The sequence below is a fragment of the Mustela nigripes genome, chromosome 12 (genome assembly GCF_022355385.1).
Source record: "Mustela nigripes isolate SB6536 chromosome 12, MUSNIG.SB6536, whole genome shotgun sequence".
In the NCBI taxonomy this organism is placed as follows: domain Eukaryota; kingdom Metazoa; phylum Chordata; class Mammalia; order Carnivora; family Mustelidae; genus Mustela; species Mustela nigripes.
The window spans coordinates 117,560,955-117,588,078 of NC_081568.1; the positions used below are offsets into that span (position 1 = coordinate 117,560,955).

General features: G+C 38.3%; 1 protein-coding gene across 15 annotated transcripts in view; it reads right to left on the bottom strand.

The window, feature by feature from the left end:
- Positions 1 to 27,124, bottom strand: part of MCTP1 (multiple C2 and transmembrane domain containing 1) — a 527,358-nt gene that overhangs the window by 242,214 nt on the left and 258,020 nt on the right. For all 15 annotated transcript variants that reach the window (XM_059418251.1, XM_059418249.1, XM_059418246.1 and 12 more), the window contains exon 3: positions 4,982 to 5,124. In XM_059418251.1, the coding sequence (XP_059274234.1) occupies positions 4,982 to 5,124 (143 nt within the window). The remainder of the gene's footprint in view (positions 1 to 4,981; positions 5,125 to 27,124) is intronic.

Here is a 27,124-nt window from a genome sequence, read left to right on the forward strand (position 1 = left end):
CATAGGAAACCCTGAGTCTCTCCAAGTCTCACTCACCAATAAAATGGGGATGAGGATAGTTACTTGTCAGGTATTGTGAGGCTTACATGAGATAAAGTAGGCCTGGCACCCAGCATGGTGCTCAAGAAATGGTAGTTATTATTATTACAATGAAGATGTGGCCACAGATCCCATCTTCCCAAGATTCAGTAGCTTCACATGTTCTTTGCCTATAAGCCAAAAGCAAGTATGGTCACACATGCTTATTTCCTTGTTTTGTTTTGCTGTTGAGTTTTTTGATGTTGTTGTCTAAAATAGTTGAGATTCTTGATTCATGCATTTAGGAAGTTTCATTGAACCACATAAGATAAAATGTCTAAGATAATATAAGCATCTAATTTTGGAATAATTTAGTTTGGATGCTGTTCAGTTCAGGGCTGGAAACATTTTCATTCCAATTACTTCGTTGTTCCTATTTAAAAGTCTAGAAAAGTGGCTCCTTACCCAAGCAGTGCATCAGAATAACCTACTGTGTTTCAAAAATATAAAAGAGGGGATTCTACCTCTGAGGTCCTGGATCAAAGTCTTTAGGGAAGACACTTGAACACCTAGATTCTTAAAAAACAAGACAAAACAAAAAAGTCCACACATAAACGAAACAAAACGAAACAAAAAACCTTTTATGGTAACTCTGATATACAGCCAGAGTTGATCACTGGTATATGACATTCGTTTTGAAAAAATTTTATTTATTTATTTATTTATTTATTTGACAGAGAGAGAGAGAGATCACAAGTAGGCAGAGAGGCAGGCAGAGAGAGAGGGGGAAGCAAGCTCCCCGCTGAGCAGAGAGCCCGATGTAGGGCTCGATCCCAGGACCCTGAGATTGTGACCTGAGCCAAAGGCAGAGGCTTAACCCACCAAGCCAACCAGATGCCCTAGGTATATGACATTCTTTTAGAGACCTTAAAACCTAGGGAGAAATAATTTTGCATAAGATGGTAATATGGCCTTTAACGTGAACCATGGTTAAGAACTTTTTTTTTCTTTTTGAGAAGAGAAAGCCCATGTGTGAGCGTGGGGGCAGGGGTAGTGGAGAGGGAAAGAGAAAATTTTCAAGCAGACATTCTGCTGAGCGCAGAGCCACACAAGACTTGATCTCACCACCATGAGATCATAAGCTGAGCTGAGATCAAAAGTCATATGCTTAAACAACTGAGCCACCCTGGCACTACAAGGACTTCTTGATTTCAAATCTTAAGCTTGAATGGATATGAGTTACTGAAGGAACTGTCAATTTTGGTAAGATAACAGAAACAGTAATCTGACCCCAAAGATAATCACCTACCTAATTATCAAAAATTTTCTATTATTTAGAAAAGACTCCAATCTAATACCCAGATTTCTAGCCTATGATTAGGCCAAACAAGTAGCAATTTACAGAAACATTTCCCCTTTCCCTTTCAGTTACTTTTCTCTCTTCTGCTGTAACTCTGGGTGTTCACTGTATACCTTGGCAAATAGTGTCAGTGAGATGAAAATCGAGAATTTAAGTCAATCAACTGAAATGGATGCAGAATTTACCCTATACTCTAAGATGTGTGCAGGAGCATCCCTGTGGCAGGCTCCAGTGGCTCTCACCTCTGTTAACAGCATTGTATTTAGGGTGGCTAAGTTGGTTAAGCATTTGTTTTCAGCTCAGATCATGATCCCAAGGGTCCTAGAGTTGAGCCCCACGTCGGGCTCCCTGCTCAGTGGGGAGCCCACTTCTCCCTCTGCCTCTGCCCCTCTTCTTGCTTATGGACTTTCTCTCTGTCAAATAAATAAAATCTTTAAAAAAATAGCACTGCATTTAAACCCCCAGCCTCTACTACTACCTTATAAGTATATTTCAAGTCCATGCCTATAAACTTGTTTTCACCTGCCCTTACTCTAAAATCATTTGGACTTGAAGGAATATTCTCATTAAAATTAAAATCTATATGAACTCCAACAAATTGGAAAGTATGTTATTATTTATTTTGTGTCTAGTTTTTTTAATATGACAATTCCAAGAAAAGTCTGTTTTTTTCTAGAATTGGTAAAAGCGCTGCAACTTTAATGCAATTTCATAACCTTGGCTCAGAACTGACTTTCATTTCCCTTGGTAATCCTTACATTGATAGAAATCAGATTACAGGGTACATATGGACTCCTTTTTCCTTTAACTGTAGACGGGAGGGTTGTTGACAATATTTTTTAACCATCCAATACATGGATGCATTTTCATATCATCTGTCACTATAGAATCAGTTCGTCCCTAAGAGATCTTTCAGGCAAGATTAATCTCCCAGCATGGAGGACGTGGGTATCGTATCAAAATCAAGTCAGTCAATCACACAAGGCTGTGTAGAGACAATGAAAATGATGCAATGTTCATGAAATTCTAGTAACTCAAAGTATTTCTGCCCATGTATTTTGTTTAGGTCTCTGTGTGTACAAGATTAGGCAAAAAGTAGATAACATAACAAAGAGAAAAAAGAAGCAAAAACCTAGAGATTTTTCTAAAAAGAAGCCCTATGTATTTCACAGAAGGTGAAAATCGAAGGAAAAACAGGAAAGCATATTTAAAAGCACAAAGTAGTGCATTAAAATATCGTTATTTTAATGTTTGTATGTGAAATATTTGGAAAGCCAGTGTGATTCCTATTTAATCATTTTTCTTATGTAGACATAAGACATAGACATTTGTCACAAAAGTCACAAATATTTTACATTTCACTATTTTTTTCTGCTTGATGGAAGCCAAGTTGTGGCTATATGATGTCATACTTTGAAAACTCCAAGTGGTAAACAAACAAACAAAAAACACCAAAACCTTTGGGGTCTCTTACCTAGCTTCTTAGTTTATAGTACAGCGGTAGCCTAGGCCTTTGGCCAGCATGCAGTCTCACCATCTCCGTGACAGTGGGAAGACAGGCACATACACATTCTTGCTCTCTCAGACCACAACAAAGTTTTTTGCCACCATTTCTCTGTGTAGGTCAGATTTTTGCTTATTTTTGAGCCTACTAAGATATTTCTTCTTGCAGATGCCTTTTGACATTTAGGTTTCCAAAGAGATAAATAATCATTCTTGAGCACAAGAGTCTAGGGAGTTCATTTTGTAACCCTTTCAGAGATTGGAGAAAGACCTTTCAAAGACCTGGTTCTGTGGTAGAGTAATATCCCAGAAGAGAGAGATCCACGGGAAAAGTAATTAAAAATAAATCCTTTTCATTCCATGCTTTTTCTATTATGTGACCTTAAACAAGATGCCAATAGTCAATCCTTACTACCATCTGCTTTGTTTCTTTCCTTTTTTTTTTTTTTAAAGATTTTATTTATTTATTTGACAGACAGAGATCACAAGTCGGCAGAGAGGCAGGCAGAGAGAGAGGGGGAAGCAGGCTCTGTGCTGAGCAGAGAGCCCGATGCGGGGCTTGATCTCAGGACCCTGGGATCATGACCTGAGCTGAAGGCAGAGACCCAACCCACCGAGCCACCCAGGCGCCTCTAATACCTGCTTTCTTTCCTCTCCTGTCCATCGTCCCCGTGGCTGTAGCTGCTCTAACTCATCACTTTCTCCCTGGAAATAAAATTTCCTTTACATCCCACTTGTCTTTTTTTTTTTTTTCCCCCAATTCCTTTTTCATCTTCTATCTCAGTTCTTTATTATGAAGTTATTTTCTTTTTTCTCATGCACATATTTCTTTCTTCTGGAAGTGGGGAGCAGGGGAAAAAAAAAAATCTCTCCAACCCAGAAGATCTCCGCTTTGGTGGAAGGAGGGTTGGCTTGAATATTCCCACATTCATAATTCTTATGCCGTCATACATTGCATATTAAAAGACAGTTCATGAATTCTATTTACTTGATTTTCTTTAGCCAATGTCCTCTTGAGACTATTTTTATGCAAATGCAGATCTATTTCCCTATAATGACTTCTAGAAACATATCAACTCTGTACCTAGGAAATTCTCTTTTCATCAATCTTATACTGTTTTGGAATGATTTCTTTTTTTTTTTTTAAAGACCCGTCAAGTGCAGTAGTGAGAAGGGGGAAAGAGTAGAATAAGGAGTTCATTCTGTAACTAGGAACAATCAATTGAGATAACTCCCTGCCTTTGGACCAGCCAGTTCTGCTATGATTTTAATAAAATTTTGATTATTACCTTTTCTTTCTGTGGAAAAGAGAAACATCTGGAGGCAACATAAATGAAGAGTGGAGGGGAAGGAGGATGAGTAGAGATTGCTTAATTATATGAGATTTTTGGTTCATGTGCCCGTTGTGACAATAGAGAAAAAAGGAGGCGTGTGGTTATTATGCTAAAAGTAGAAAAAAGTTTAGGCACTGGATGGATAGTCAGACAAAAGGAGCCACAAAGAGTATCTGTGGAGATATGAATTAGATACAGAAAAAAGTATCTAGATTCGGGTTAAAGAGAATTTAGATCAGGAAATAAGACAAGGTTTTATGGTTGCAATGATCTCCTTAAGTACTTCTCTTTTTTTTTTATTTTTATTTTTTAAAGTACATCAAGTGAGAAGAAAGACTATTTTTTCGTTCGTTTTCGGTAATTTAATAGAGGCAGGAAATCCACCTTTAACCCGTAGCCTTCTCATTTTCCAAGGACAATATTATTTTTTGCAACCAGTAATGGCAGAAATCCTGACAGAATTCTTGAACAGTATATTGCACGGAGACTTGTTTTAGAGAGCACTAAGTCAGTTAACTGTACCAAACAGGAGAAGACAGACTTCATAATCCTCCTAAATGACCAGCAATAGAACTGTGCCGAAGAGAAATGCTCCCGAGCGTCCCCTCCGCTCGGTTTCCTCTCTGTCACACCATCCACGAACTAGAGTTGTGCACAACAGAATTTATCTCTGGCAAAAAATCCCATGAGACAGGGAGACATGATAGAAAACCACTAAACAGGGTGTCTTAGGTCATTGAATTAGCGGAAAACATAACTGGCTCACCTTGATATACAAAGGTTCCCTCAGATGTTCGACAAAAATGCAGGCTTTCTCTTCCCACACAGGATTGAGGTTCTTGTGTATTATTTTACTTCTAAAAACTTCTTTTCCTCCAATTTTAAACTTCACGTAGGGATCACTCGTCCCTGTGAAAGAGAGAGATTGATTCATGTTAGTCACAGTATTTGCTGGGAAGCAAGAGATTAGCTCATTTAAACAACAGGAAGTATTTAAAGGAATCAAAATCAAATCAAGCTTATCACATGGGAAAAGAAAAGTTAAGTGCTTGTTCCCAAAATTTTCCTTAAATTTTAAAGTGACTGTAAATATTAATAATAATTATTATATCTAAGTAATAATAACAGTAATCATTATTATTGTATCTGCTGATCTTAATTCGGTAACTCTGTCCCAGTATTTAAAAACCTCTTGCATACTGCATATGTAAATTTAATTCATATTATAAGTGATAGAGATTAATCTGACATTTCTCTTGGTATCATCCAGTCGACTATAAAAAGTTGATCCATGATCTCAACTGACTTCACTGGTTTTAGACTTACATAAGCTGCTCCAATCTCAGGCCAGAAAAAAGTATCTAGATTCGGGTTAAAGAGAATTTAGATCGGGAAATAAAACAAGGTTTTATTCACACCTCCCAAGCTCCTAATGATGATAAAGCAAATCAGAGCTGTCAAGTAAGTTGCTCACGATACACAGCTCACAGGAGATGTAGTTCAAATACCAACCAAGCTGGTCCGACTCTAACATCTGTGCTTTTTCTACCACACCTGCAAGGCGGAAGGGCTTTGACATACTTCCATAGATACCACATCATTTCTCCTTGTGTCTGATGAACGAGGCCAATTGATCTAATGAGTGTCTGCTATTATTCAGGACTCCTAGAGAAGGTGAATCAGAGACATCCCCAAGTAAGTCATCCCAGTGTGACAACCTTCCTTCCCAGGAAATAATTCTTTACACAACACCTGACTCCCTTATAATAAGATTTTGTTGGGGTGCCTGGGTGGTTCAGTTGGTTAAGCATCTACCTTCAGCTCAGGTCATGATCCCAGGGTCCTAGGATCTAGCTCTGAATTGGGCTCTTGTCTCAGTGGGGAGCCTGCTTGTCCCTCTGCCCCCCCAACTCATGCTGTCTCTCTCTCCCTCATAAACAAAATCTTTTTTTTAAAGATTTTGTTTAATTTTTTCTTTGTTGTCTAAACTGAAGCTATAGATGATAATGACCGTCAGTGTGAGTTAAAGAAGAATGTGAGTGGAGGTCTATAAACTGTAAAGCATGATATAAACGTTAGGCATTAGGCATTACAACTACGACGCTGATATCCTTAAGCTCTCTATTCATATCACTTCTCAACACTCCACTCACTGTCCTGACAGATAGATATCAATGCAACATACAAGGACTGCCATATAGGATCTTGTTTTTCTTATTTAATCTTTTGGGGGCTCTGTTGAAACCCTCCACACTTCCAAAGTAAACATAATACCTTGCTCTTTATATGGCTACATCTGGGTATATTAAAATAAGATGCCAGTTTCTCATTGTGAAACTCCCACCTTGAAAGTTTGATTTTATCATCATAGTACAAACTTTTAAATTTTTATAAATATAAATATAGGCTATTATATGGTTGTCCATTATAATGAATGTATTCTTTTGGGGCATCAATGCAATGGAAATGTTAAAAATTGCTATTTTTAACACAGTGGTTCCCAGCTATGGGCTGAGGACCCTGGGCATTGAGGTTTTTATAGCACAAATCTGGAGGTTATTAAAATCCATGTACCTATTTGAAATTTCTCAGTCATGCCCTAGATCAAGTTTTCTCTTTGATTTTGAAATTCATCTATGTAACTATTACCAACGGCTAAAATGTAATCTCCATAATATCAGAGCCATTTGGGTCATCTTTTTAAAAAAAATCTCCAGCACTTAGTACAGGATCAGACATACTGTTGGTCCTCAATAAATATGTGGTGAATAATTGGATACATTAATGACTTATTAGCGTGGGTGGCAGACCTCTGTTCCTGCTGACTCTTGTTCTCCCCACGTGGATATCTATAGACATTCCAGCGTCTACAATGTCCAAAACTTAAGTTTCAATCCTCTTTCTTGCTAAGCCTGTTCCTCCCTCGGGCTTTGTCAGGTCAGTCAATGAATGACTTCAACGTCTGACAGTTCCTCAAGCATGACACCTGGAAAGTGCTCTCAAAACCTTCTTCTTCTCCATGCGTTGCACCCAGGACACCATTAAGTCTGATAAATTCTGAAATACACCTTATCCATCTTCTCTGTCTCCAAACTAGTTAAGCCTTCATGATTTCTTTGCCGTTCTACTCTAATAAGAGGCTCCTAATTGGGCTCTCCACATCTTCTGTGTCCTCTTCCATTAATTCACTATATGGCAGACAGACTGACCTTTTAAAAATGCAAATTTAATCTTCCCCCTTCTTTGCTTAACACATCTCAACAGCTTTCAACTACATCTACAAGAAAATTCAAACCGGGTAACACGGTAAACAGGACCTGCCATTTCTCCAATGCCAGGTTTGGCTCCTTGGCATGTTCCAGCTAGCCTGTTACTGGAAGTTATTTTCTGCTTCCAGTTTTTGCACATTCTAGCTGGACTCTCTGCTTGAAAAGTCCCTCCCTCCCATTCTCTTCCCCTTTTGCCTGGCTGATATTTTATTATCCTCCTGGTCTTAGTTTAAATATAATTTGCTCAGGGATACCCTTCTTAACCTCCCAATTTGAATTAGGTCTCATCATTACTTTCTCTTGGCATTTGCTCTTTGCTTAGTACCACTAATCATCATGTTACTTACAGGTTGATGTGTATGTCTGCCTATTTATTGTGTGAATTTTCCTACTGGCTATGACCCCCATTAAGGCCAATTGTCTGGAGTGGAGGAGGCACTCGGAAAGTATTTGTTAAATAGATGAGTCAATGAACGACTACAGAGTTTATAGTGTACGGAGTACTGTTAAACGCATCCTCTGAGATATTGATAAGGGCATACCTGATTAACCTATATCGAAGGTGAGAAAAAAAATCTGAGATTCAGTGTGACTTGCCACAAATCACATGACAAATAAGCCAGGAAAGTAACAGGATAGAAGCAAACTTAGACTTTCAGAATCCAGATGCAATGTTCCTTCTATTTAGCTTTTCGGAGGCCCAAACATCCATATTTTCCCACTTTTCCTCTAAAATACCATCAGAGAATTATCATGGAAAGATGTTGAATAATCAGCAAATACTGTAAACAATACTAGTATGAACAAGTAGCCTCCTCTGGTCTTTAGAACACGCACACTCATTATTTGTCTAACTACCCTGTGTCTCTGTGAGTCTCCTATTGTCTCCATTTTATAGATGAGGAAACCAGGACAGGTGTTTATTCTAAGTCAGATGAGAACTCACATCTGGAGACAAGTCCGGTTAGTGCTTTTTCTGGCACGTCATCACGGAGCACTTGTTTCAGGATGCAACAATGCTCAATTTCTGTTGTTTAAAAAGAATAACTCTTTTACAAGAAAAGTGATTTCAAGAAGCTTGGCCTTGTATCTCTAAATAATGTCTCACTCCATTTGGTTTAGCTATTCTGTAAAAGGACAGAACTTCTAGTAATTCAGCACAGAAGCCCATACACACAAACGCAAATCCTTTTGAGAGGCAGTCTGGCTCTTTCTTGCTCCTTCCCAGAAATATTTTCTTCACCTGCTCTATAAGCAGACTGTCAAAATTCCCTCTGAGTTAGATACACACAGGTCCCAGAATCCTGCTGGGTGGTTCTAAGGGCTCAATGATAGACCTTAAATCACAAAAAGAAATCTAGACCACTTGAGCTAACACGTGCTGAACTCTTACTACATCATATAACATACCACCGCCTAACAAGCCTGAGAGATGACTTCTGGTGCTATCTTGAGGTGATGGTTGCAGAAACTACAGCAACAGGTGAGCAAATTTTCCAAAGTCACACAGCGAGGATGTTGGGGCTTAAATTGAATGCTACACTAGGTGCCCTCTCTCGAAAAGAAAAGAAAAGAACAGAAAAGGAAAAAAAAGAAAAGAAAAGATGCACTCAAGAAAAATAAGCCCCATGGTCAAAGAAGCCTGGAAAAATGCTGCATGTCATATCCCTTCTTGGACAATCACGGTGCACACTCACTTATTTAAAGGTGATAGAAAATGAACCTATTTAATTTTGTTCTAAACCAGTGTTTTCTAAATATGATTGGCCACAGAATTCCTTAAATTCACGGGTTAGTGCTGCTTTGTTGCAATATTGCATTTAACCACAAGATGGCACTAGCACTTATCAAATTGTTGTGAGGTCTGTGGTTCTGTTCAAAACGAGGGCCTCTCTACTACACACACACTTCATGGTTTTCAAGCATTTTTAAGCCACCCGTGCTTTGCTGTTATTAGCTGAGCCAGGACGTCATTAAAACATTTTCTATGGCACTAATGAAATGAAAACAGGGAAACTAAGTATGGGAGAAAAAAGTAAGATGTGTTAGCCCTAAAATAAAATTCTCGTTTTATTGTGATTAACGTCATATTCAAGAGCAAACTTCTTCACAGGTGCACTTTATCAGATAGTGTTACCTTCAGAATTTATTTTTCAACATTGATCCTCTTATTTTATAATTATAAATTCTATGCTTTAAAAACTGAAGAGTATTCTAGATCTAGGGATTAGTAATTGTTTCTGAACCTTAGGATCAAATTGTTTCAAAAAGACGATTTAGATGGTATGTAAGATATTTTCTCAGGTAGTAAAGGAACACAGTGCAATCCTTTCTTTCTTTCTTTCTTTCTTTCTTCCTTTCTTTCTTTCTTTCTTTCTTTCTTTCTTTCTTTCTTTCTTTCTTTCTTTCTTCTTCTTCTTCTTTTTTTTTTTTTGGAGTCAGGTCCCTGATGAGCACTTCAACCAACGTGCTTGTACCCTGTGCTTGTTTAGCCTTCAGTGTAATTTAAGTTGAACACAGAAAACTTTGAATGGGTCCACTTTTGTATGCAATAAACACAGTTTTCACAAGATGGCAGCCTCTCTTCCCTTAAAAACAGTATTTAAGCTATTTCAGTGTAAATAAGGGGTTTCTCTCCTTAGAATAAATGAGCCTCCTGGTTAACAAGTTTAAATCAATCTTATCCCAAACCTAGTATGTAAAGAAACAGAAACAGCTACTCCTGTTTTGGGAACCTCTAGATATTCGATAATGCTACCCCCTAGTCAAAAACAACGCCAAATTGAAACTCGGTCTCACCATGGAAGTAGGGAAAGAAAAGGAAGGCGGGAGGAAGAGAAGAGCAAAACAGGACAACAGAGAAAGGTAAATGCAAATATTGAGCGTAGACCGTTAAAAATAATTTAAATTTACTTTGGACCTTCCCGAAGGTACTAGTTTTTCTACAAATATTTTAAGGAGGCCATCTTTCCTGTCCAAATGCAACAAAGAAAGTGTGTATTGTATAACAATGTCCTTCACCCTTGAATGATGCCTGTAAAAGTAATCTTTTTTTTTTTTTTAATTTATTTAGTCAGAGAGAGAGAGCGAGAGTGAGCACAGGCAGACAGAGTGGCAGGCAGAGTCAGAGGGAGAAGCAGGCTCCCCATGGAGCAAGGAGCCCGATGTGGGACTCGATCCCAGGACGCCGGGATCATGACCTGAGCTGAAGGCAGCTGCTTAACCAACTGAGCCACCCAGGCATCCCTGTAAAAGTAATCTTTAAAGCATACTCAGAGCAATAGGTTATGTCTTTGTGTACATTTATTAATGATTTAAAAATCTACAAAGTAGAGATCTTATTCATGTATTAAAATTATCTCCCTAGGCTCTCCCATTCCTTCATTTTCTGTTGGAGATTTGGAATGCCCTACAATCGATATACTATATAGGGAAAAATAAATAAAAATATTAAAATTCAAATGTGTGAGGTTTCTAACAGCATATGGCATACTACAATAAAATAAGAATAAACTAACATTTTTTTCATAATGAGTACTATGAATATTCCAATGAATTTGAAATTTATGGCTAATGAAATTACATGATATGGGACAAACATGAATTAAAAATAATACTGTTATGCAACACAGCACAGGGCTGAACTAGTAAATTTCTTCCTTTGAAGAGTAGAAGGTACTTCCAGACATGCTATAGGCAGAAGGCATATGTGACAGGAATAGGCTATTGATTTATATGAGTAATATTTTGGCTTGTTTTTCTCTTGTAAATGCAGAGCTCAGGGTTTGTGAGAAAAACTCTACATTCATATTTGGGATAAATACAGCTTGCTCAATTCCCTTTCATATGTGGCATAAATTACAGAGGGTATCTTCATACAATTTTCTGATAATGTCTAGGAATATAGGTAGACTAAAATATGGAGGGGCAGTGCTCATTGCATTTTTTCCCCACACTGCTTTAGATAAATATGTTTTAATTTTGAATATAACTTATATAAATATAAATTATATATTAATTTGTGATAACCACAATAGAGGAGTGTCCTAGACGTCATTATTTTCTAAGGGCTTTTCTTCCTCTGCCTCTGGAAGCTTCGTCTCTGACCAGTAATTCAGGCACTGGCTAGATACAATAGATATTCTTCACCATTCACAATTTCTTTTTTCCCCCAGAGGAAAACAGTTTTCCCTGCAATTGTGCTAGAGTATATTATTATGTTTATTCAGCCATCAAAACTCCCTAAAAACTCAAATAGAGGGAAATTTTTAAAAATTTAAGTACTTTAACTTTTTTATTAAAAAAATCAGAATATTAAAAAATTATACCCTTAAGTTTCTATGCTCTTCTCAATCTTTTTTCTTCTGGTTATCCCAATACTTCTCTGAAATTGTTTGCTTCATTGTCACCCATAACTTTAACCACCAAGTCCAATGGGCTTTTCTGAGTCTTCAGCCCCTTCTATCTGTGGGTCACATTGAATGTAGTTAACTCCAACTGACTCAATTTCTCCCCTCCCCTCCTCTCCCCTTCCTTTCTTTCTGATTCTGTGACTCCACTTGGATTAATCCTATCTTGGAAAGAAGATCTGCCACAGTGAGTTTTCCTTTTTATAGGTAGTGTGGTCTTAGCAAGGTCACTTAAACTCTCTCGTCTATAGTTTTTTGATCTTTAAAGTGAGAGAATTTCCCAAATTTCTCTGAGGAGAGTAAAGGATTTCTAACAAGATTTCACTTACATGCCACTGACAGAGAACAAACCATTCCACATAAATGAATTTTCCAGTACACTAAAAATCACCATGTCAAACACCAAGACCTGTTTAATTAATATTGAAGAAAGATTTCCTAAAATTTATTGTTTTTCTCCTTTTTAGGTAAATAATGAATGTAACTTAAAAAAATAGTTCAGCGCCTCATACGTTGATTATATATGTCTAGGAAATTATCACTAAGGTTCCAGGAAAACTAAGTTAAATCTTCTGTAGAAAACTGATGAAACTTGGCAGAAATCTTTCAATTTCTGGAACTCCCAAGGGAATGCTGCTAAAAGTCAGAAGATATCTCACAGAGAGAGATATATCAAAGAAAGATCCCCCCCACGAGCATTTCCATAATCTCTAATATATTCTATATATTCTTAGTTTGCTCTATTCCTTTCAATTTAGAGTTGTTATAAATTCAGTATGAATGACAGTAATATTTCTATTACATGTGCCAGTGAATAAAAAGTGGTTCTTAAAATATAACAAGTTAAAAGTGACTTGAGGTGTAAGGAGCCTTAGTTCCTGGATCACTGTGTGGAGGGGAGCCATCTGCCAACCAGAGGCACGTGCCTTGGACTATTATGTGGGTGAAGAATAAGCTTCTATTACATTTGAGCCATTAAATATCTCAAGGACATGTTCCAAGCAGCAGCTCAGCCTACCTTAACCAACACAGATGCCTACATCTTGTGAAATTTTTTTGGAAAGATTTTATTTATTTATTTATTTGACAGACAGATCACAAGTAGGCAGAGAGGCAGGCAGAGAGAGCAGAGAGCCCCATGTGGGGCTCCTTCCCAGGACCCTGGGATCATGACCTAAGCCGAAGGCAGAGGCTTTAACCCACTGAGCCACCCACGTGCCCCCATCTTGTGAATTTTAATTATTACAATTCGACTTACAACCACAGTTTAACCTGTCCCACCTCAGAAATGCACCTAAACACTCTGATTCTAATTCTTAAAATAGCTCTTGAAATTATCTCTGCCAGTATTGCCTCACCATTCTTTAACTAGATCATTCTTAGAGACTTCTCCCTGGTCTCCCTGCTTCCCTTCAAATCTCTTCCCCAAGTACGGCCAGAGGTCTCTTGGTCATGTACAAATCAGGCTCTTGATTACTCTGAGACTGCTTCACTCCATCTTTCTCACCCACAAGCATTGCTGTTGGCGACCCAGGCCCCAGAACTCAGGCTCAGGGTCAGTTCTCAGGGCTTCTCTTGTCCAGGGAATTTTGCATAGACAGGGTATGTTTTTATTATTTTATACTCTTACCACGGGGCCTTCTGATCCTAAGTTGGCTTCTCTGTCAGAATGAACCCTAACATCCATTTCTTTCATTTTTGTTTTAGTAATGGAGCTTCTGTGAGTTTAGCCGCACATGTGATCCCCTCAACAGAGAATTTCTTATCCTCCAAGCAACAGGGGTGGCCACATGATAAGTGGAAAATGGGAGCAGAAGTGACGTAACAAAACTTCTGGATCTTATGGTGAAAGGCAGAATAGTTGCTTTGAATCAGAAGAGGAAGTAGGAGGGAGGCAGGCAAAGCCCCGTCACCAGCCTGTGATCTCTCCTTTTTGGACTCAGTGTGGGACCACACCTCTTTTTGAAACCACGGTACCCATGGGTCTCGTTTTACCAGAAGTTTGGCTTGCACTCTCAGACACCTTTCCAACTAGAGTTTGCTTCTTGAGGGAAATGTTTCTTATTACAATTATTTACTTGACTTTGTACAGTGAATCCATCTTATTTGAGTTCTCTTCAATCCATTTCATAATACCAGGTGATATGAACTCGCCTTTCCCACGGCCTGGCCATTCCCAAGATGGGGACTTCTCAGTTACAGAACTGGAAGGTAAAATCCAGTCCAGAAAAGAATCAAGGTTAAGGTGGGAAGGAACAAACTTACCTGAATACTTACTAGGTGCCTGGGGCTTTTCACACAATATTTCACTTAGTTATAATGATAGCCCTGTGAGGTGAGTTAAGCCAGCACACAGGAGGCATCCAAAAGATGTTTGCTGAATATATTAATAACTTGATATTCTTAGTAATTTACAGATGAGTAAACTGGTTCAGAGAGGTTAGGCTGCTTGACCTGATTATGGGATCTATCTGATTCTAGATTCCAAACGTACTCCACTATACCATGATGTCTACCTATCATAAGCTTTTCCAACCAACTGACATGTCCCTATCTCAAGCTATCATTTTTGACCTCCACCCTTCCATATGGTGACCCCCTTCAAAGACTGGATTCTATACTACGAAGCCATAGAACTGACTGAACTTGGCAATCTTTAATTCTGAAGCATAATCATGGCAGAGTAGCAGTTAGACAAACATGGGTGAATGTGACTGGGGAGTTGGTTCATTCAGTGTCATTTGCCTCCATCTCACAGAAAATCTCATGAGGGCAAGAATTCTTGTGCATCCCAGAACCTACCATGAACCTACCAGGTTCTCAACTGATCAATAAATATTTGTTGACTTGTATGAATAACATACATTACCATTAATATACTGGCTTTGCTAAGGGGATTACTCAGATGCCTAAAACTGGGGTTCTCTGCAAAGAAGGAAATTGTTCAATGGTGCTCCACAGAAAAATCTAATTAAAAAGCATAAAATTACTTAATGCATTTTGAAGGGGACGAAAGCTTATTTTCAATCCCATCTACAACAGAGGTATTTCAGTGCCACATAGTGTGGTGGTGGAGAGCTTGATCTGCAAGTTAGAAAGCCTGGGTTCTAATGTCAGCTCCAGTACTTACTAGCTTTATAAATTGCAAAAAGTCACTTAACTCAGAGGAAAATGAAGATGGTATTAAAATCTCATGAAGGTCATTTTGAGAGTTTAATTACTTAATTTGTATTAGGTACTTAGCACAGTTACTGGCACAAACTAAACATTCAATAGCATTCAGCCATTATTCTTAATCTTATCCAACATGGAGACAAAGTAATATAATTACATCACAACTTGAAAACCTGAAGATAACAAAACTGAAATAAAGAATTACAAACATATCAAAACGGGTATCAAATCTCTGACTTCCCATGCTGAATAATTCATTTCAGTTGAGATAAGAGTTACAACTTAGCTAATTTCCTTAATCGTTTAAGAATACATAAACACATAGCAGAAAAATAACTATTATTTTCCAAGATTTCTCCTTTCCAGTTATGTTAGATATAGCAACTCTATCATATTTTTTAAGAAGAAAAAATAGCCTAGAAATAATTATAAACACTGCATGAATAAATATAAGTAGAAGGAAGGATCATAAAATATGACATTAAAATAACTGGAGTCCATAGTACATAGCCACCAAAAAAAGAAAAGAAAAAAGAGTTACTGCAACTCTAAGAAGAAAACAGAATCTTCGCCATCAATCAAAACAGTAAGTAAAAGCAATGTAAGTAGTTTTATGACTCTTGTTGATTGATTACCATCATTAACTGAACCAATTTCAAGACAACTATATTACAATGTGATTAAAATGCATCACAGATGCCAGGCCATGGAATTATATATCCCTTGGCATATTCTCAAATTCAATTTGAGAAAAAAGACAAGTCTCCTACTTGTCTCCCTGCATCTTGTCTTCCCCACTCCAACTCATTCTCCACGATCCTATGCCTAGGATTTTGCTTTCTGATACAACAGTCTGCTGTCACCCCCTTGCTTTAACTTCCTCATTGCTTTCTCACGGATTTCAGAACATGGTTCAAACTCCTTGGCAGGTCATACCAACGTTTCTCTGTGAATTTCTCCAGACTCCTGTTTTGCCAGAACAAAACTCGCAGCACCTCAAATTTACAACTTCTTTCCCAGGTCTGTCTGTGTCCTTCCTTATCACTTTCCCTTTGCCTTGAACTTGACAGTCCTCACCATCCTCAGGCCTCTTCTGGTACCAGATGCGAGGCTCCCTGCTGTGCGGACATCTTTCCTGCCAACATGTGGACACTATTTGGCCCTTCTCTTTTCCCCAATATCCACTGCAACAGCACTTGTACTTGGGAGAACCTGTTCACCTTTTTTTTTTTTTTTTTTAAAGATTTTATTTATTTATTTGACAGAGAGAGATCACAGGTAGGCAGAGAAGCAGGCAGAGATTGGGGGTGGGGAAAGCAGGCTCCCTGCTGAGCAGAGAGCCCGATGTGGGTCTGGATCCCAGGACCCTGAGATCATGACCTGAGCTGAAGGCAGAGGCTTAATCCGCTGAGCCACCCAGGCACCCGACCTGCTTGTTTCTGATGGCTGGTGTCAGTCAGGACTCCTGGGTTTTCATCTGTGATCAAGAAATGTTGCTTGACTGACAACACTCATTTTACCTGAATAAAGGAATGTCTGTCTCATGTCAAAATCAGAGAAACTAGTAAGGGAACCAGTACGTAAGTTGTCTAACCTTTATTTCCTGCTCTTCCCCACTCCCTTATTCACTAGGATCCCAAGAGTCTCATTCAGATTTTATTTTCAAATACTGAATCCAAACTATGAGAAGTTTATCAAACCAGCACTGAGCCACCACTTCCACCACAGCAAGCATTTTGCCATTGCCACTTTCCCACACAATGGCGATGGATAGGCACTATAATTCCTAAAAATGATCAGGATGTCCCAGTTTTACAAAGTCCTTTTAGACAATCTCATGCTAGTAGCAATCTGCTTAGAGTGTTTATTTATTTGATAGATAGACTGATTTGGATTTATTCAGAACCATCAACTAGAAATTGTCCCAGAATAAAGGTGAATGAATATGCTTGTGACACATGTCTTCCATTATTACATGAAATGGCCAATAAATAAACTGTACAGTAAACAGTGCCACATTTTCATGCAAAATCTTAGAAGAAAGATTATTTTTCTCAGTACAGAGAAATGATGGCTGACAATGCTACCTTTCAATGACATCTGTGTTTTCCTCTCCTTTACAGGTAAGTAGCTAAACTACGTTTTCTCCTCTTTTTCTTTAGGTGGGGCCATGGGACTAAGGACTGGGTTCCAGCCAAGAAATGAGAACTGAAGTGGTAGCCTAGCCTATGTCATCTTCCCATATGCAACCTTCTCTCTTTTTTCCCAATTCTGAGAGAGCAGGACCAAAGGAGAGATAAGGTCAGGACACAAGATAGAAAGAGCCTGGAGTTCCTGAATGAAACAGCAGCACTACCAACAACTGCAATGGACTATGAAGTGATAAATAAATTTTTATTTTGTTAAACCACTGAGATTGGGGTGTTCATCTTTTACAGGTCCTAACACTACTTACCTTAACTGATACAAAAATTGATTACAAGAATGGGCTCTGCCATTAAAAAAAAATCTCTAAAATATATAACAATGACTTAGCAATTACATGGTAGACAGCAAAGTAACAGTGAAAGGCTGAAGGGTCTTGTTAGGCCACCGTCAACATTTGGTAAAACTGTTCTTGTGATGACCAGCAAGTCAAACTACCTGCTATCAACCTAACCTTGAGGGGACACTGTTGGAAGGAGCCAGAATGCAGGTGTGTATTTTCTACAAGTGATTGTTTTTGTAAGAAATCATAAGAAAGAGATGGGTTCAGATGAAAATAGGCTGATTCACAAGTAGAAAGGAAAGGAAGTGAAGAGAAGAACTGAAAAAGCTCTTTTTAGACCCCAAATAATAGAAAAATAATACTGAAAAAGCCCTTGAACAACAAACACTCATTAACATAGCCTAGAGGCAAATGTTAGATTGGCTTTCCCATGCAAGCACCACAGGCTTAAGGTACATGTCATTGTGTTAAAAGGGAGAAGGAAAGAAATAAATCATGTCTGAGGAGTCTAAGAAAGAACACTGGGTATGGTTGTTGGCACCTGGAAAATAAAGAAGTTTTTGAGAGAAAGAACTTGGTGGAGCTGCTTGATCTTAAACCAGCAGGAAGCAGGATGATCAGTCCACTTCAAATCAATTTCAGATATGGCTATTGAGGATACAGAACTTCTCAGGTGGTGGAGACAGTTGTTACAGAGAACAAGCAACAAGAAGATTCTTCCCAAATGGTAGAATTCTACTCCGGCAACTTCCCTATCCTCCAGCTAAGTGGCCTTCATAGAGTCTGTCCATGGAGATTTCAGAATTGCTATGGACAAGGAACTGCTATGTGTCTCTCATACTTTATTTTGGTCATTATCTGCTGGATGTCTATGGTGAGATGGTAGACAGATTTATATTTCAAAGGGCTACAAGGAGCCACATTTGGATCTGATGAGGATTTCCTTTCATTCAGGGATCCTGCACTTGTTGCTGGACACAGTGGCCATAAGGTGCAAGTCTGGGCTGTTTCCCTTGGGGAAGGGTGAAGGTCTTCTTTGTGCAGAAGGAAGCATGAACCTGATATCTGGTGACCAGAAAACTGGAATTCAGCCAGGACTGCTACTCCTTGGCCATATACATGTTTTCTTCTTCTTCCTGAGCACATAGCTGGCCTATAGCTCCCAGACTCCTGTAAAATTGGGAATGGACGAGTATCCACATTTTGGTCAGTTGAATATAAGCCAAGAAGATGATGTGTCACTTCGAAGTCTGGCATAGGAAAAACCTCCCATGTGTGACTCTTACTCTATTTTCTCATCCACTGGCTGAAGAGAAAAGGCTTGCGGACCAAAAGGAGTAAAAGGTGTTTCTCAGGAAGAAAGTCAGTATATTGGGCTCCATATTGCTTCTCTGCCTCTTGATGCTGTGACCTACAGCTTAGGAACTTCTGCTTAGCCCTGAATGTAGGCCTGTGAATAATTGAAGGAATTTTGCATACAGCTGAGATTTGCAAAAACTACTCTTTACCCAAAGCCTACCTCACCTAAGGAGATAAGGAAGTAGCCAGAGAAGTCGCCATCTCAATTCCTTTAAGACTGAGGAATGATCATGACTCAGGAGGGATTGAAACCATGCCCCATGAGGTTAATGAGATTGAAACTAGCCGAAAAGATAAAGCTTATTTTCCAGAGAACTTTTTCTCTCTAATCAGCTATTTTGTCTTTTCAGACCCCATTAGCAAACCCACTAGCTGTCTTGGCAGAATCCTGGACTCAAGGTCAGCTTGAATTGATAAGATTCCAGCCTATGAACAAGCAAGATCCTGAGTTCCTTACCTGAGATAATGAGCTTAAGACTGTAGTTTATACCAGCTCTCCGAGCATGCCCATAACCCCTTCCCTTGACCTAAGATAACTTTCTCAAAACAGGAGCTGAATTTTGACCCATTCTCTACCATAAAGTGAGACATAGAGGAATATATTTCCTCTATGTTTGCTCAGTGTACATGCTCCATCTGTCCTCATGAATAGTCAGAAGTTTTCCTGCCCTTTTCATCAATATGTATGTAATCTCAACCCCTAGGATTATATAGATCTTGCTCCCAGTGCATTCAGGGAGGTGGAGTCCTTTTGTCTCTTCCTTTGGCTGCCTCTGGAATAAACTCCTTGCTTACTGTGTATCTGCGGTCTCAGTGATGGTCTTTGCCATGCATTTGGCAGATGAACTTGGGTTCAGTTACAAAGGGAATTAATAATACTAGATAATAATACTAGTCCCCTAATGACTGTGTGGAGCAGAGTTGAGGCCCCACTCTCCAAAGATGACCCCTACTGGGCTATGATAAGAGCACGAGATAAGATTCTATTATGTTGGGGCACCTGGGTGGCTCAGTGGTTTAAGCCTCTGCCTTGGCTCAGGTCATAGTCTTAGGGTCCTGGGATCAAGCCCCTCTGCTCAGCAGCGAAACTGCTTCCCCTTCTCTCTCTGCCTACTTGTGATCTCTCTCTCTCTCTCTCTCTCTGTCAAATAAATAAATAAAATCTTTAAAAAAAAAAATATATATATATTTTAAAAAAGATTCTATTATGTTAAATCACTGCCATTCAGCAGTGTTTTCCCTTCAAAACTGAGTGATGATAATAGTCTTATAGAAAATGAAGTCTTAGAATTGGAAGGGGACTTTGTTCAGTCTTTCCCTGAAAACAAGAATCCCAGCTACAAAACTGACAGTTGACAGATGGTCATGGAATGTAGAGGTAGGTAGAATACCGTCAGCTCAGCACTTCAAAATTAAATTCAGTATTTGTTCAACACACACACTGTGTGAAATAGTATTTCATTTTGGCCAAATTATAAAAAGTTACGAAACGTATGTTATAGAGCTAACCTACTTCCTCTGAATCTTTAAAGTGACAAGAAAATAGCCAGTCCCTGTTTCATAGAAACCCCCTCCAAGCATGTGCAGTCCCTAATGCCTTTTTCATTGGCATAATTATATCTCTAAGGTCATTAAAATAAAAATACAATAAGCTAATCTCATCGATTATTCTTCAAAGAAAGATTTTTTAAAGGATATGCTTTTACAGGTAAACAATAAAAGGGAAAGATTTTCTTATTTTCAAAGTACAGGTTTAAAAAGAACGATTATGGTTACCTTCATATCCCTGGATTATCAATTAAAGGCTTTTCTTCAATTATCATATTTGATATGGTCAATGGTTATATAAGATTATAGGCAAGTAAAAAAGACAAGCAAAGCAAAATGTTAACACCTACAACATAACTAAAATACTTGAACAATGCAAAAACCTTCACCCCTTATGCTAAAAACAGTTAACAAGTGTTTAAAGTGACAAGTGACTTCAAAACTTGCATTTATCCTGCTAAAGGATGTCGTCACCAACAGAGGCAAAGATGGCAGGTACAGGACAGGAGTAGTTGTTGTGCATCCTTGCTCCTATCCTCAACACCGTCTTCCCTTCTCTTCTCTGCCAGGGTATGGAAAAGCCCAGGACCTGCACTGGCAAGTTTCACAAAAACTGGAGAACCGACCTAATCACTACATTTCCTCGTGATCCACTCTTCCTTGGCTTCTGCCTTTTTGCCGAACTTGCTATTTTTTCCATTCCCATTAATATTCTGTTACTTTTAAAAGGAAGGCAGGGCTTTTTCCTAATAAAAGATTTGAGCTAGTTTGCAGAGTGAATGAATACCCCAGCTGGTATACTTTTCCTTTTCTGAAATACATTCATGCGTTCAACAATATTTACTGCAGCCTACGATGTGCTAGGCATTGGGGATTCGGTAAAGCAGAAAACTAAGTCTCTATTCCCAAGGAGTTTTCATTCTAGGGGAGGTAAACCGCTAATAAGGCGGCGGATAATATGTTATGTGCTGATCGGTCTGTGCAACAACATAAAGCCATGGGTAGGGGATGGTGATCAGAGGGGCCTCCTATTTTAGACGGGATGCAGACATAAAGCCTGCACTGGAAGGAATTATTTGAAAAGGGACCCAAAGGAACGAGGAGGAATTTCAGGCAGAGGAAGCACCAGATATGGAGGCCCTGAGGAATTCTAACGTGGACCAAGATCACACTGGTGTGGACCACTAGAATTCTAGTGAATGACAAGAAAGTGAGCAGGAGGAAAGGAAATCAGAGCTTATTGAAACAACAGATCGTGTGGGGCCTTACAAAACCTTGGTAAGGCCTTGGAGTCTTTCTTAAGTGAGTTAAAATAGAAGAGCAAGTGAATAAGTAGACTAAAATTATTAAGATTTTCCTGTCTGATGTCAAAAGACCCATCTTTGATTAGAGAATACACCAACACCTGAGAAATAGGATGTATTCAAAGGGCCAATTATAAAAGGGCAAGTATATTGTTTTCTTCAGTTACTCAAAGTAATTTTTAGATTTAAGACTAGCTCGTCTGCAATATTTAGACAAAGGCAACCTAAAGGTTAATAATGCATATAAAACAAATGTGAATTTTTATACTTCTCATCTTCATGTCTACACTATATCCTTTAAAATTTAGATTTCTTTTTTTTTAAAGATTTTATTTATTTATTAGACAGTGATCACAAGCAGGCAGAGAGGCAGGCAGAGAGAGAGGAGGAAGCAGGCTCCCTGCTGAGCAGAGAGCCTGAAGCGGGGCTCCATCCCAGGACCCTGGGATCGTGACCTGAACCGAAAGCAGAGGCTTTAACCCACTGAGCCACCCAGGTGTCCCTAAAATTTAGATTTCTAAGCTATAAATGATACAGTATAATTGGATATAAAGCATATTCAGAGGTGCTTGTCATGACTCCTGTTGATGTCAATATTATCTTATTCTGAAATTAGTATAAAAATAAAATAGATTTGGCAACCAATATTCACCACTAGACTATCATATTTAAGATAATGAGAACTCATTTAATGTTAATGGTCTGCTCAGCACATAATGAGAGTCATTACTAAAAGCTGGTGGTAAATGTTCTCCTTCTGGGGCAGTAAGAATTCTGAAACATGCCCCCAAGATTTCTCATCTCAATCCCTAGGCTGTGAGTATGATGAGATCTCATTTCTGTGATTATGCTGTTTATAGGACAAAAGGATTCTGCACATGTAAGTAAGGTTACTAATCAGTTGACTCTGAGTTCATCAAAAGGGAGACTGCCAGGGTAGAACAAATCTCATCTAATTTCCTTTAAAAGCATAATGTTTTCTCTAGTTGGTAGCAGAAAGTCACATTTGAAACAGGAGGGGTTTTTGACATCCTATTGCTGGACTGAATATAAAGGGAGCTACATGACCTGAGGCTAGCTTCTAGCAAAGAAAACCCTGACTGACAGAGAGCAAGAAAACAGGGGCTTTACTCCCATAGCCACAAAGAAACGAATTCTACCAATACCAAGAATAAACTTGGAAGTGGACCCTGAGCTCCAGATATGTATTCAGCCCAGCTGACAACTTGATTCTGACCCTGTGAGACTCTAATCAGGGAACCCAGTCATGCTGAGCTGATTCCTGACCTACAGAACCTGGAACTGTTAAATGGGTATTATTTTAAGCTGCTAAACTTGTGTGCATTAGTTTCAAAGCAATGGAAAACTAATGAGTTGATCTTGAAAAATATAGTATAGGCAGAGAAATTTTTAAAAAGCCAGAAGGAAACATATTTGAACGTAATAAAAGCCTTCTTTATATTAAAAAGAGTATCAGTGTTTTAGCTAGAGGGCTAAGATATCATAACAAAGCAATTAGAAAAATATAGTGGATTAAACTGGAGAGAAATTCATTCTCCTTTTGCAAAACCATAGAGCAAGAAGCAACTCTAAGGCAATTTAACAATTTTGCCATTCTCAATGTGTGGCTTCTGACTTTTGGTCCAAGACAGTTACTCCCCACAAACCCCCCAGTTTTACCGAGATATAATTGTGTAAGTTTAAAGATGTATAGTATTTCTCTGATTTCCATGTCTCGAAAGTATCCACTTTCGTTTGACCTATCAGGACCTTGGCTAAACTTTAGTCCTTTGATCATGATCATGTTTACTAAGAATATAATACAGGTTTTTTGTTTTTTCTTCACTAAGGACCAACAGTTCACACTTGAGAGCACTTGAGCATGGCACTTAGGTCTATTTGTGATTATTATTTTTATTTAAAGAGTTAAGATATGTTGCATGCTTTCTACAGGCCAGGCATTGTCCTTGTCACTTTGCATGTCTCAACTCAGCAAATCCTCAAAATAATTTTATACTATGTTCTCTTATTATTTTATACTATATATTCTTTAATGGTAATTATCATGAGTGCCACCATCATCTGTATCACTACCAATACAGGACTTCGCAGGGCTGCTGTGTTACACAACTCAGTGGATCCCTGGAACTGACGATGTGCTAGGTGCTGTTCAGGCTAGTTGCTCTGTAAATGCTCACAGATAGGAATTTTTAACACTTGTGCACTTTGTGCTTTTTGTGTCCCTTTTCATATCCTTGGTGTTCTGAGCAGTTCTGACTTAGGCTGAAGATCAATTCTGCAAAACGCATTACTTATAGAGTTTCAAAAGGGAATACAAATTGAAAATAGAATGTCTTAGGCTGGAACAGGGAATAGTATTTCAGGGGCAAGGGACACGTGGGTGGCTCAGTTGGTTAAGCGTCTGCCTTAGGCTCAGATCACGATTCCTGGATCTTGGGACTGAGTCCTGTGCTGGGCTCCTTGCTCAGTGGGAAGGCTGCTTCTCCCTCTGCCTGCTGCTCCCCCTGCTTGTGCTCTTTCTCTTTTTGAGAAATAATAAAATCTTTAAAAAAATTTGAGGGGCAAAAAAGCACAAGAGAAGTCTTTTAATGATGGGAGTAATTCAGGGTATACCTTGGGACTTCCTCGGGATAGTCTCCAGGACAATTTGCATAACCTGAACAAATAACTTAATGAGTATGCATAGAGAATAAGAGCTACACTCCCTCATTTGTGTTTACAGCATCATGCACTATTTTTGATAACAGTGCACGACTCCATGAAAGCCTAAAAGCTTTCCCTGTTGAATATAAGACAGCTTGGAAAGCTTCCTAATGTTGAGTGTGGTTTTTCTCAGAGACTTTTATGGGCTTCCTCTGTTTGCTTAAGCCTTTCCCATTTAATTATGCTCTCATTATGAAAGGAAGTAAAAATTATAAGGTCCAAAAAACTTGATTTTCTCTTTGCTACTATCAGAGACATTGATCCTGTTGGACACAGACACAGTACCTTGTGACGAGGCTCTGTAGAAGCTCAAGAATTACATTCCAGTTCCAGCAGCACTGTTCTCCTCGGCTACAGCTGTGTGTTTATTTTTACATTTCAACTTATTTATTTTCTTTAAAGTTGTTGTTTCCCTATAAATTTATTCAAGTAGTCTCTTCCAAGCTAAGGCAAATCTACTTTTCATAAATACTAAAAGCACAGAAGGTTCATATTAATATTTATTCTTGAGATAGAGATATTGCTTTTAAAAATACTTTAATGTTAAGAGATATTGAGATAATGTTAAGAGTTACTTTTTTCTGGGCTGATTACAAATCTTCACAGAATGGCGAGGTATCTTCTGAGTCATTTCAATCTTCCCTAACCTCTCCGTTTCCTCTTAGAAATATGACAAGTGATTTCTATTACATTCAAATGATTGCTGTCTCAAGAATTAATGAATATATTTTCCAAATGCTAATGCTTTAGTAAAACGAAAGTGCTCTTTAGCAATTTTGTGTGTTGGATGTTGCAAAAACGATTTCTGGAAGGAGGTTTTTGAAAACGACTTGGCATCTGATAATTTCATATGTTCATTTATCTGGTTCCCTACCTTCTAACCTCATTAAGGGAAATTATCTTAAGATTTGATTAAGTCCTATGGCTCAAAGAGTGGTGTGTGTGTGTGTGTGTGTGTGTGTGTGGTTTTTTTATTTGTTTTTTGTTTTTTTAGTAATATTTGTTTATTTAGTAATATTTTCCAGGAAAGCTGATGGACAATCCAGATGGAAAGACACAGATCCCTTTTGTTTCTTTTTAACTTAGACCCCGTATTAGTTTTCTCATACAGTGTAACAAATTACCATGAACATAAGGACTTGCACAACACACATTTGTTGTCTCGAGGTTTCTGTAGGTCAGGTTTGGCTTAACTGGGAGCTCTGATCAGGGCCTCAGAAGGCTGCAGTCAAGGTGTGAGCTGGGCTGAGCTCTCATCTGGACTTTGTAGGTTGTTGGTAGAATCCAGTCCTTTACAGATCTAACTGAAGCTCTTGGCTCTTAGAGATCATTTCTCTCCATTGTTAGTTCACAATATGGCTGCTGGCGTCTTCAGAGTCAGCAAGAGGATCTCATTATCTCAGGGAGGACTCACCTGATTAGGCCAGATTCACCTAAGATCATAGTCCTTTGATGAACTTAAAGTCAATTGACTGGGGACATTTACTAAATTTGTAAAAATCCCTTCACTTTTGCTATATAACAGAATATACCATAATCACAGGAATGATAGCCCCTCATGCCCACAGATTCCACCCATACTAACAGGGAGTGAATTAATAAAAGGACATAGATCATTAGGGGTCAATTTAATTCTGCTTACACCACATGCCTTAAATCCAATTTTCTTGGACTAGAACAGATCAAGAGGCACACAAATGTAAACATTAAATTACAACAGACATTGGTTCAATGCATAATTTACTATATTCCAGTCCTCATCACAGGCTCTCCAGCTAGAGGCCCAAAGCACAGATAAATTACAGAATTTTACCAACCTGAGGCCTCCCTTGGCATGGCCCAGATCACATTCCCCAGGGACTTCCTCTATTACTCTTCCTACCAAGTATGCTGAACTTTATGCTTTGTCTTCACAAAGTCATAAACCAGATCCTACCATCCACTTCCAAACGTGACACCTAATTGTACATCAAAGCATAGGAAGAGCCTCATAAATGTATCACAAATTTGAAACCTATGAAGTGAAATTACATGTGCTATTAAGCAATGGTAAATCTGAGATGTTCTTATTTTTGTGAATAAAATTTTAAGAACATAAGAATAAACATAAGAATTTCTTATTTTCTTGTGACAAATTAAAATGTTAACCTTGTTCAGTTTTTTTTTCCATTACCAATACTCTACATCAATATATTTCAAGAGTAATAATTATCCACTTGAGTTGTGTTGTCTATCTACGCTACTGATTTTTTGGTACATATGATGGAGTCAAAAGAAAAACCTATCGACTTCCTCTATGACATCTATTATTCATAACAGCAAAGAAAATTTTTGTTTCTCAAGGCTGTTGAATCAGAATTGTGACGTGAAATCAGTAAAAATAAATTTCAAATAATTTTAAATACTCTGAAGTATGAATTGCTTTCTCTAGCTTTATTTTTCTTGCCATCTTGAAAACTGATAATGATTTCTTTCCAGAATTACATTTTAATGATCTCTGAGTTCAATTCCAACATGATTAAGGAAATATGGTTACAGTATTTAAGGAGAAAATACAAGCTTTGTGCATTTAAAAGCCAGAAAAAAAATATGAGACATAGCCTCAGCATCACAAAAGCAACTGCCTTTTTCAAT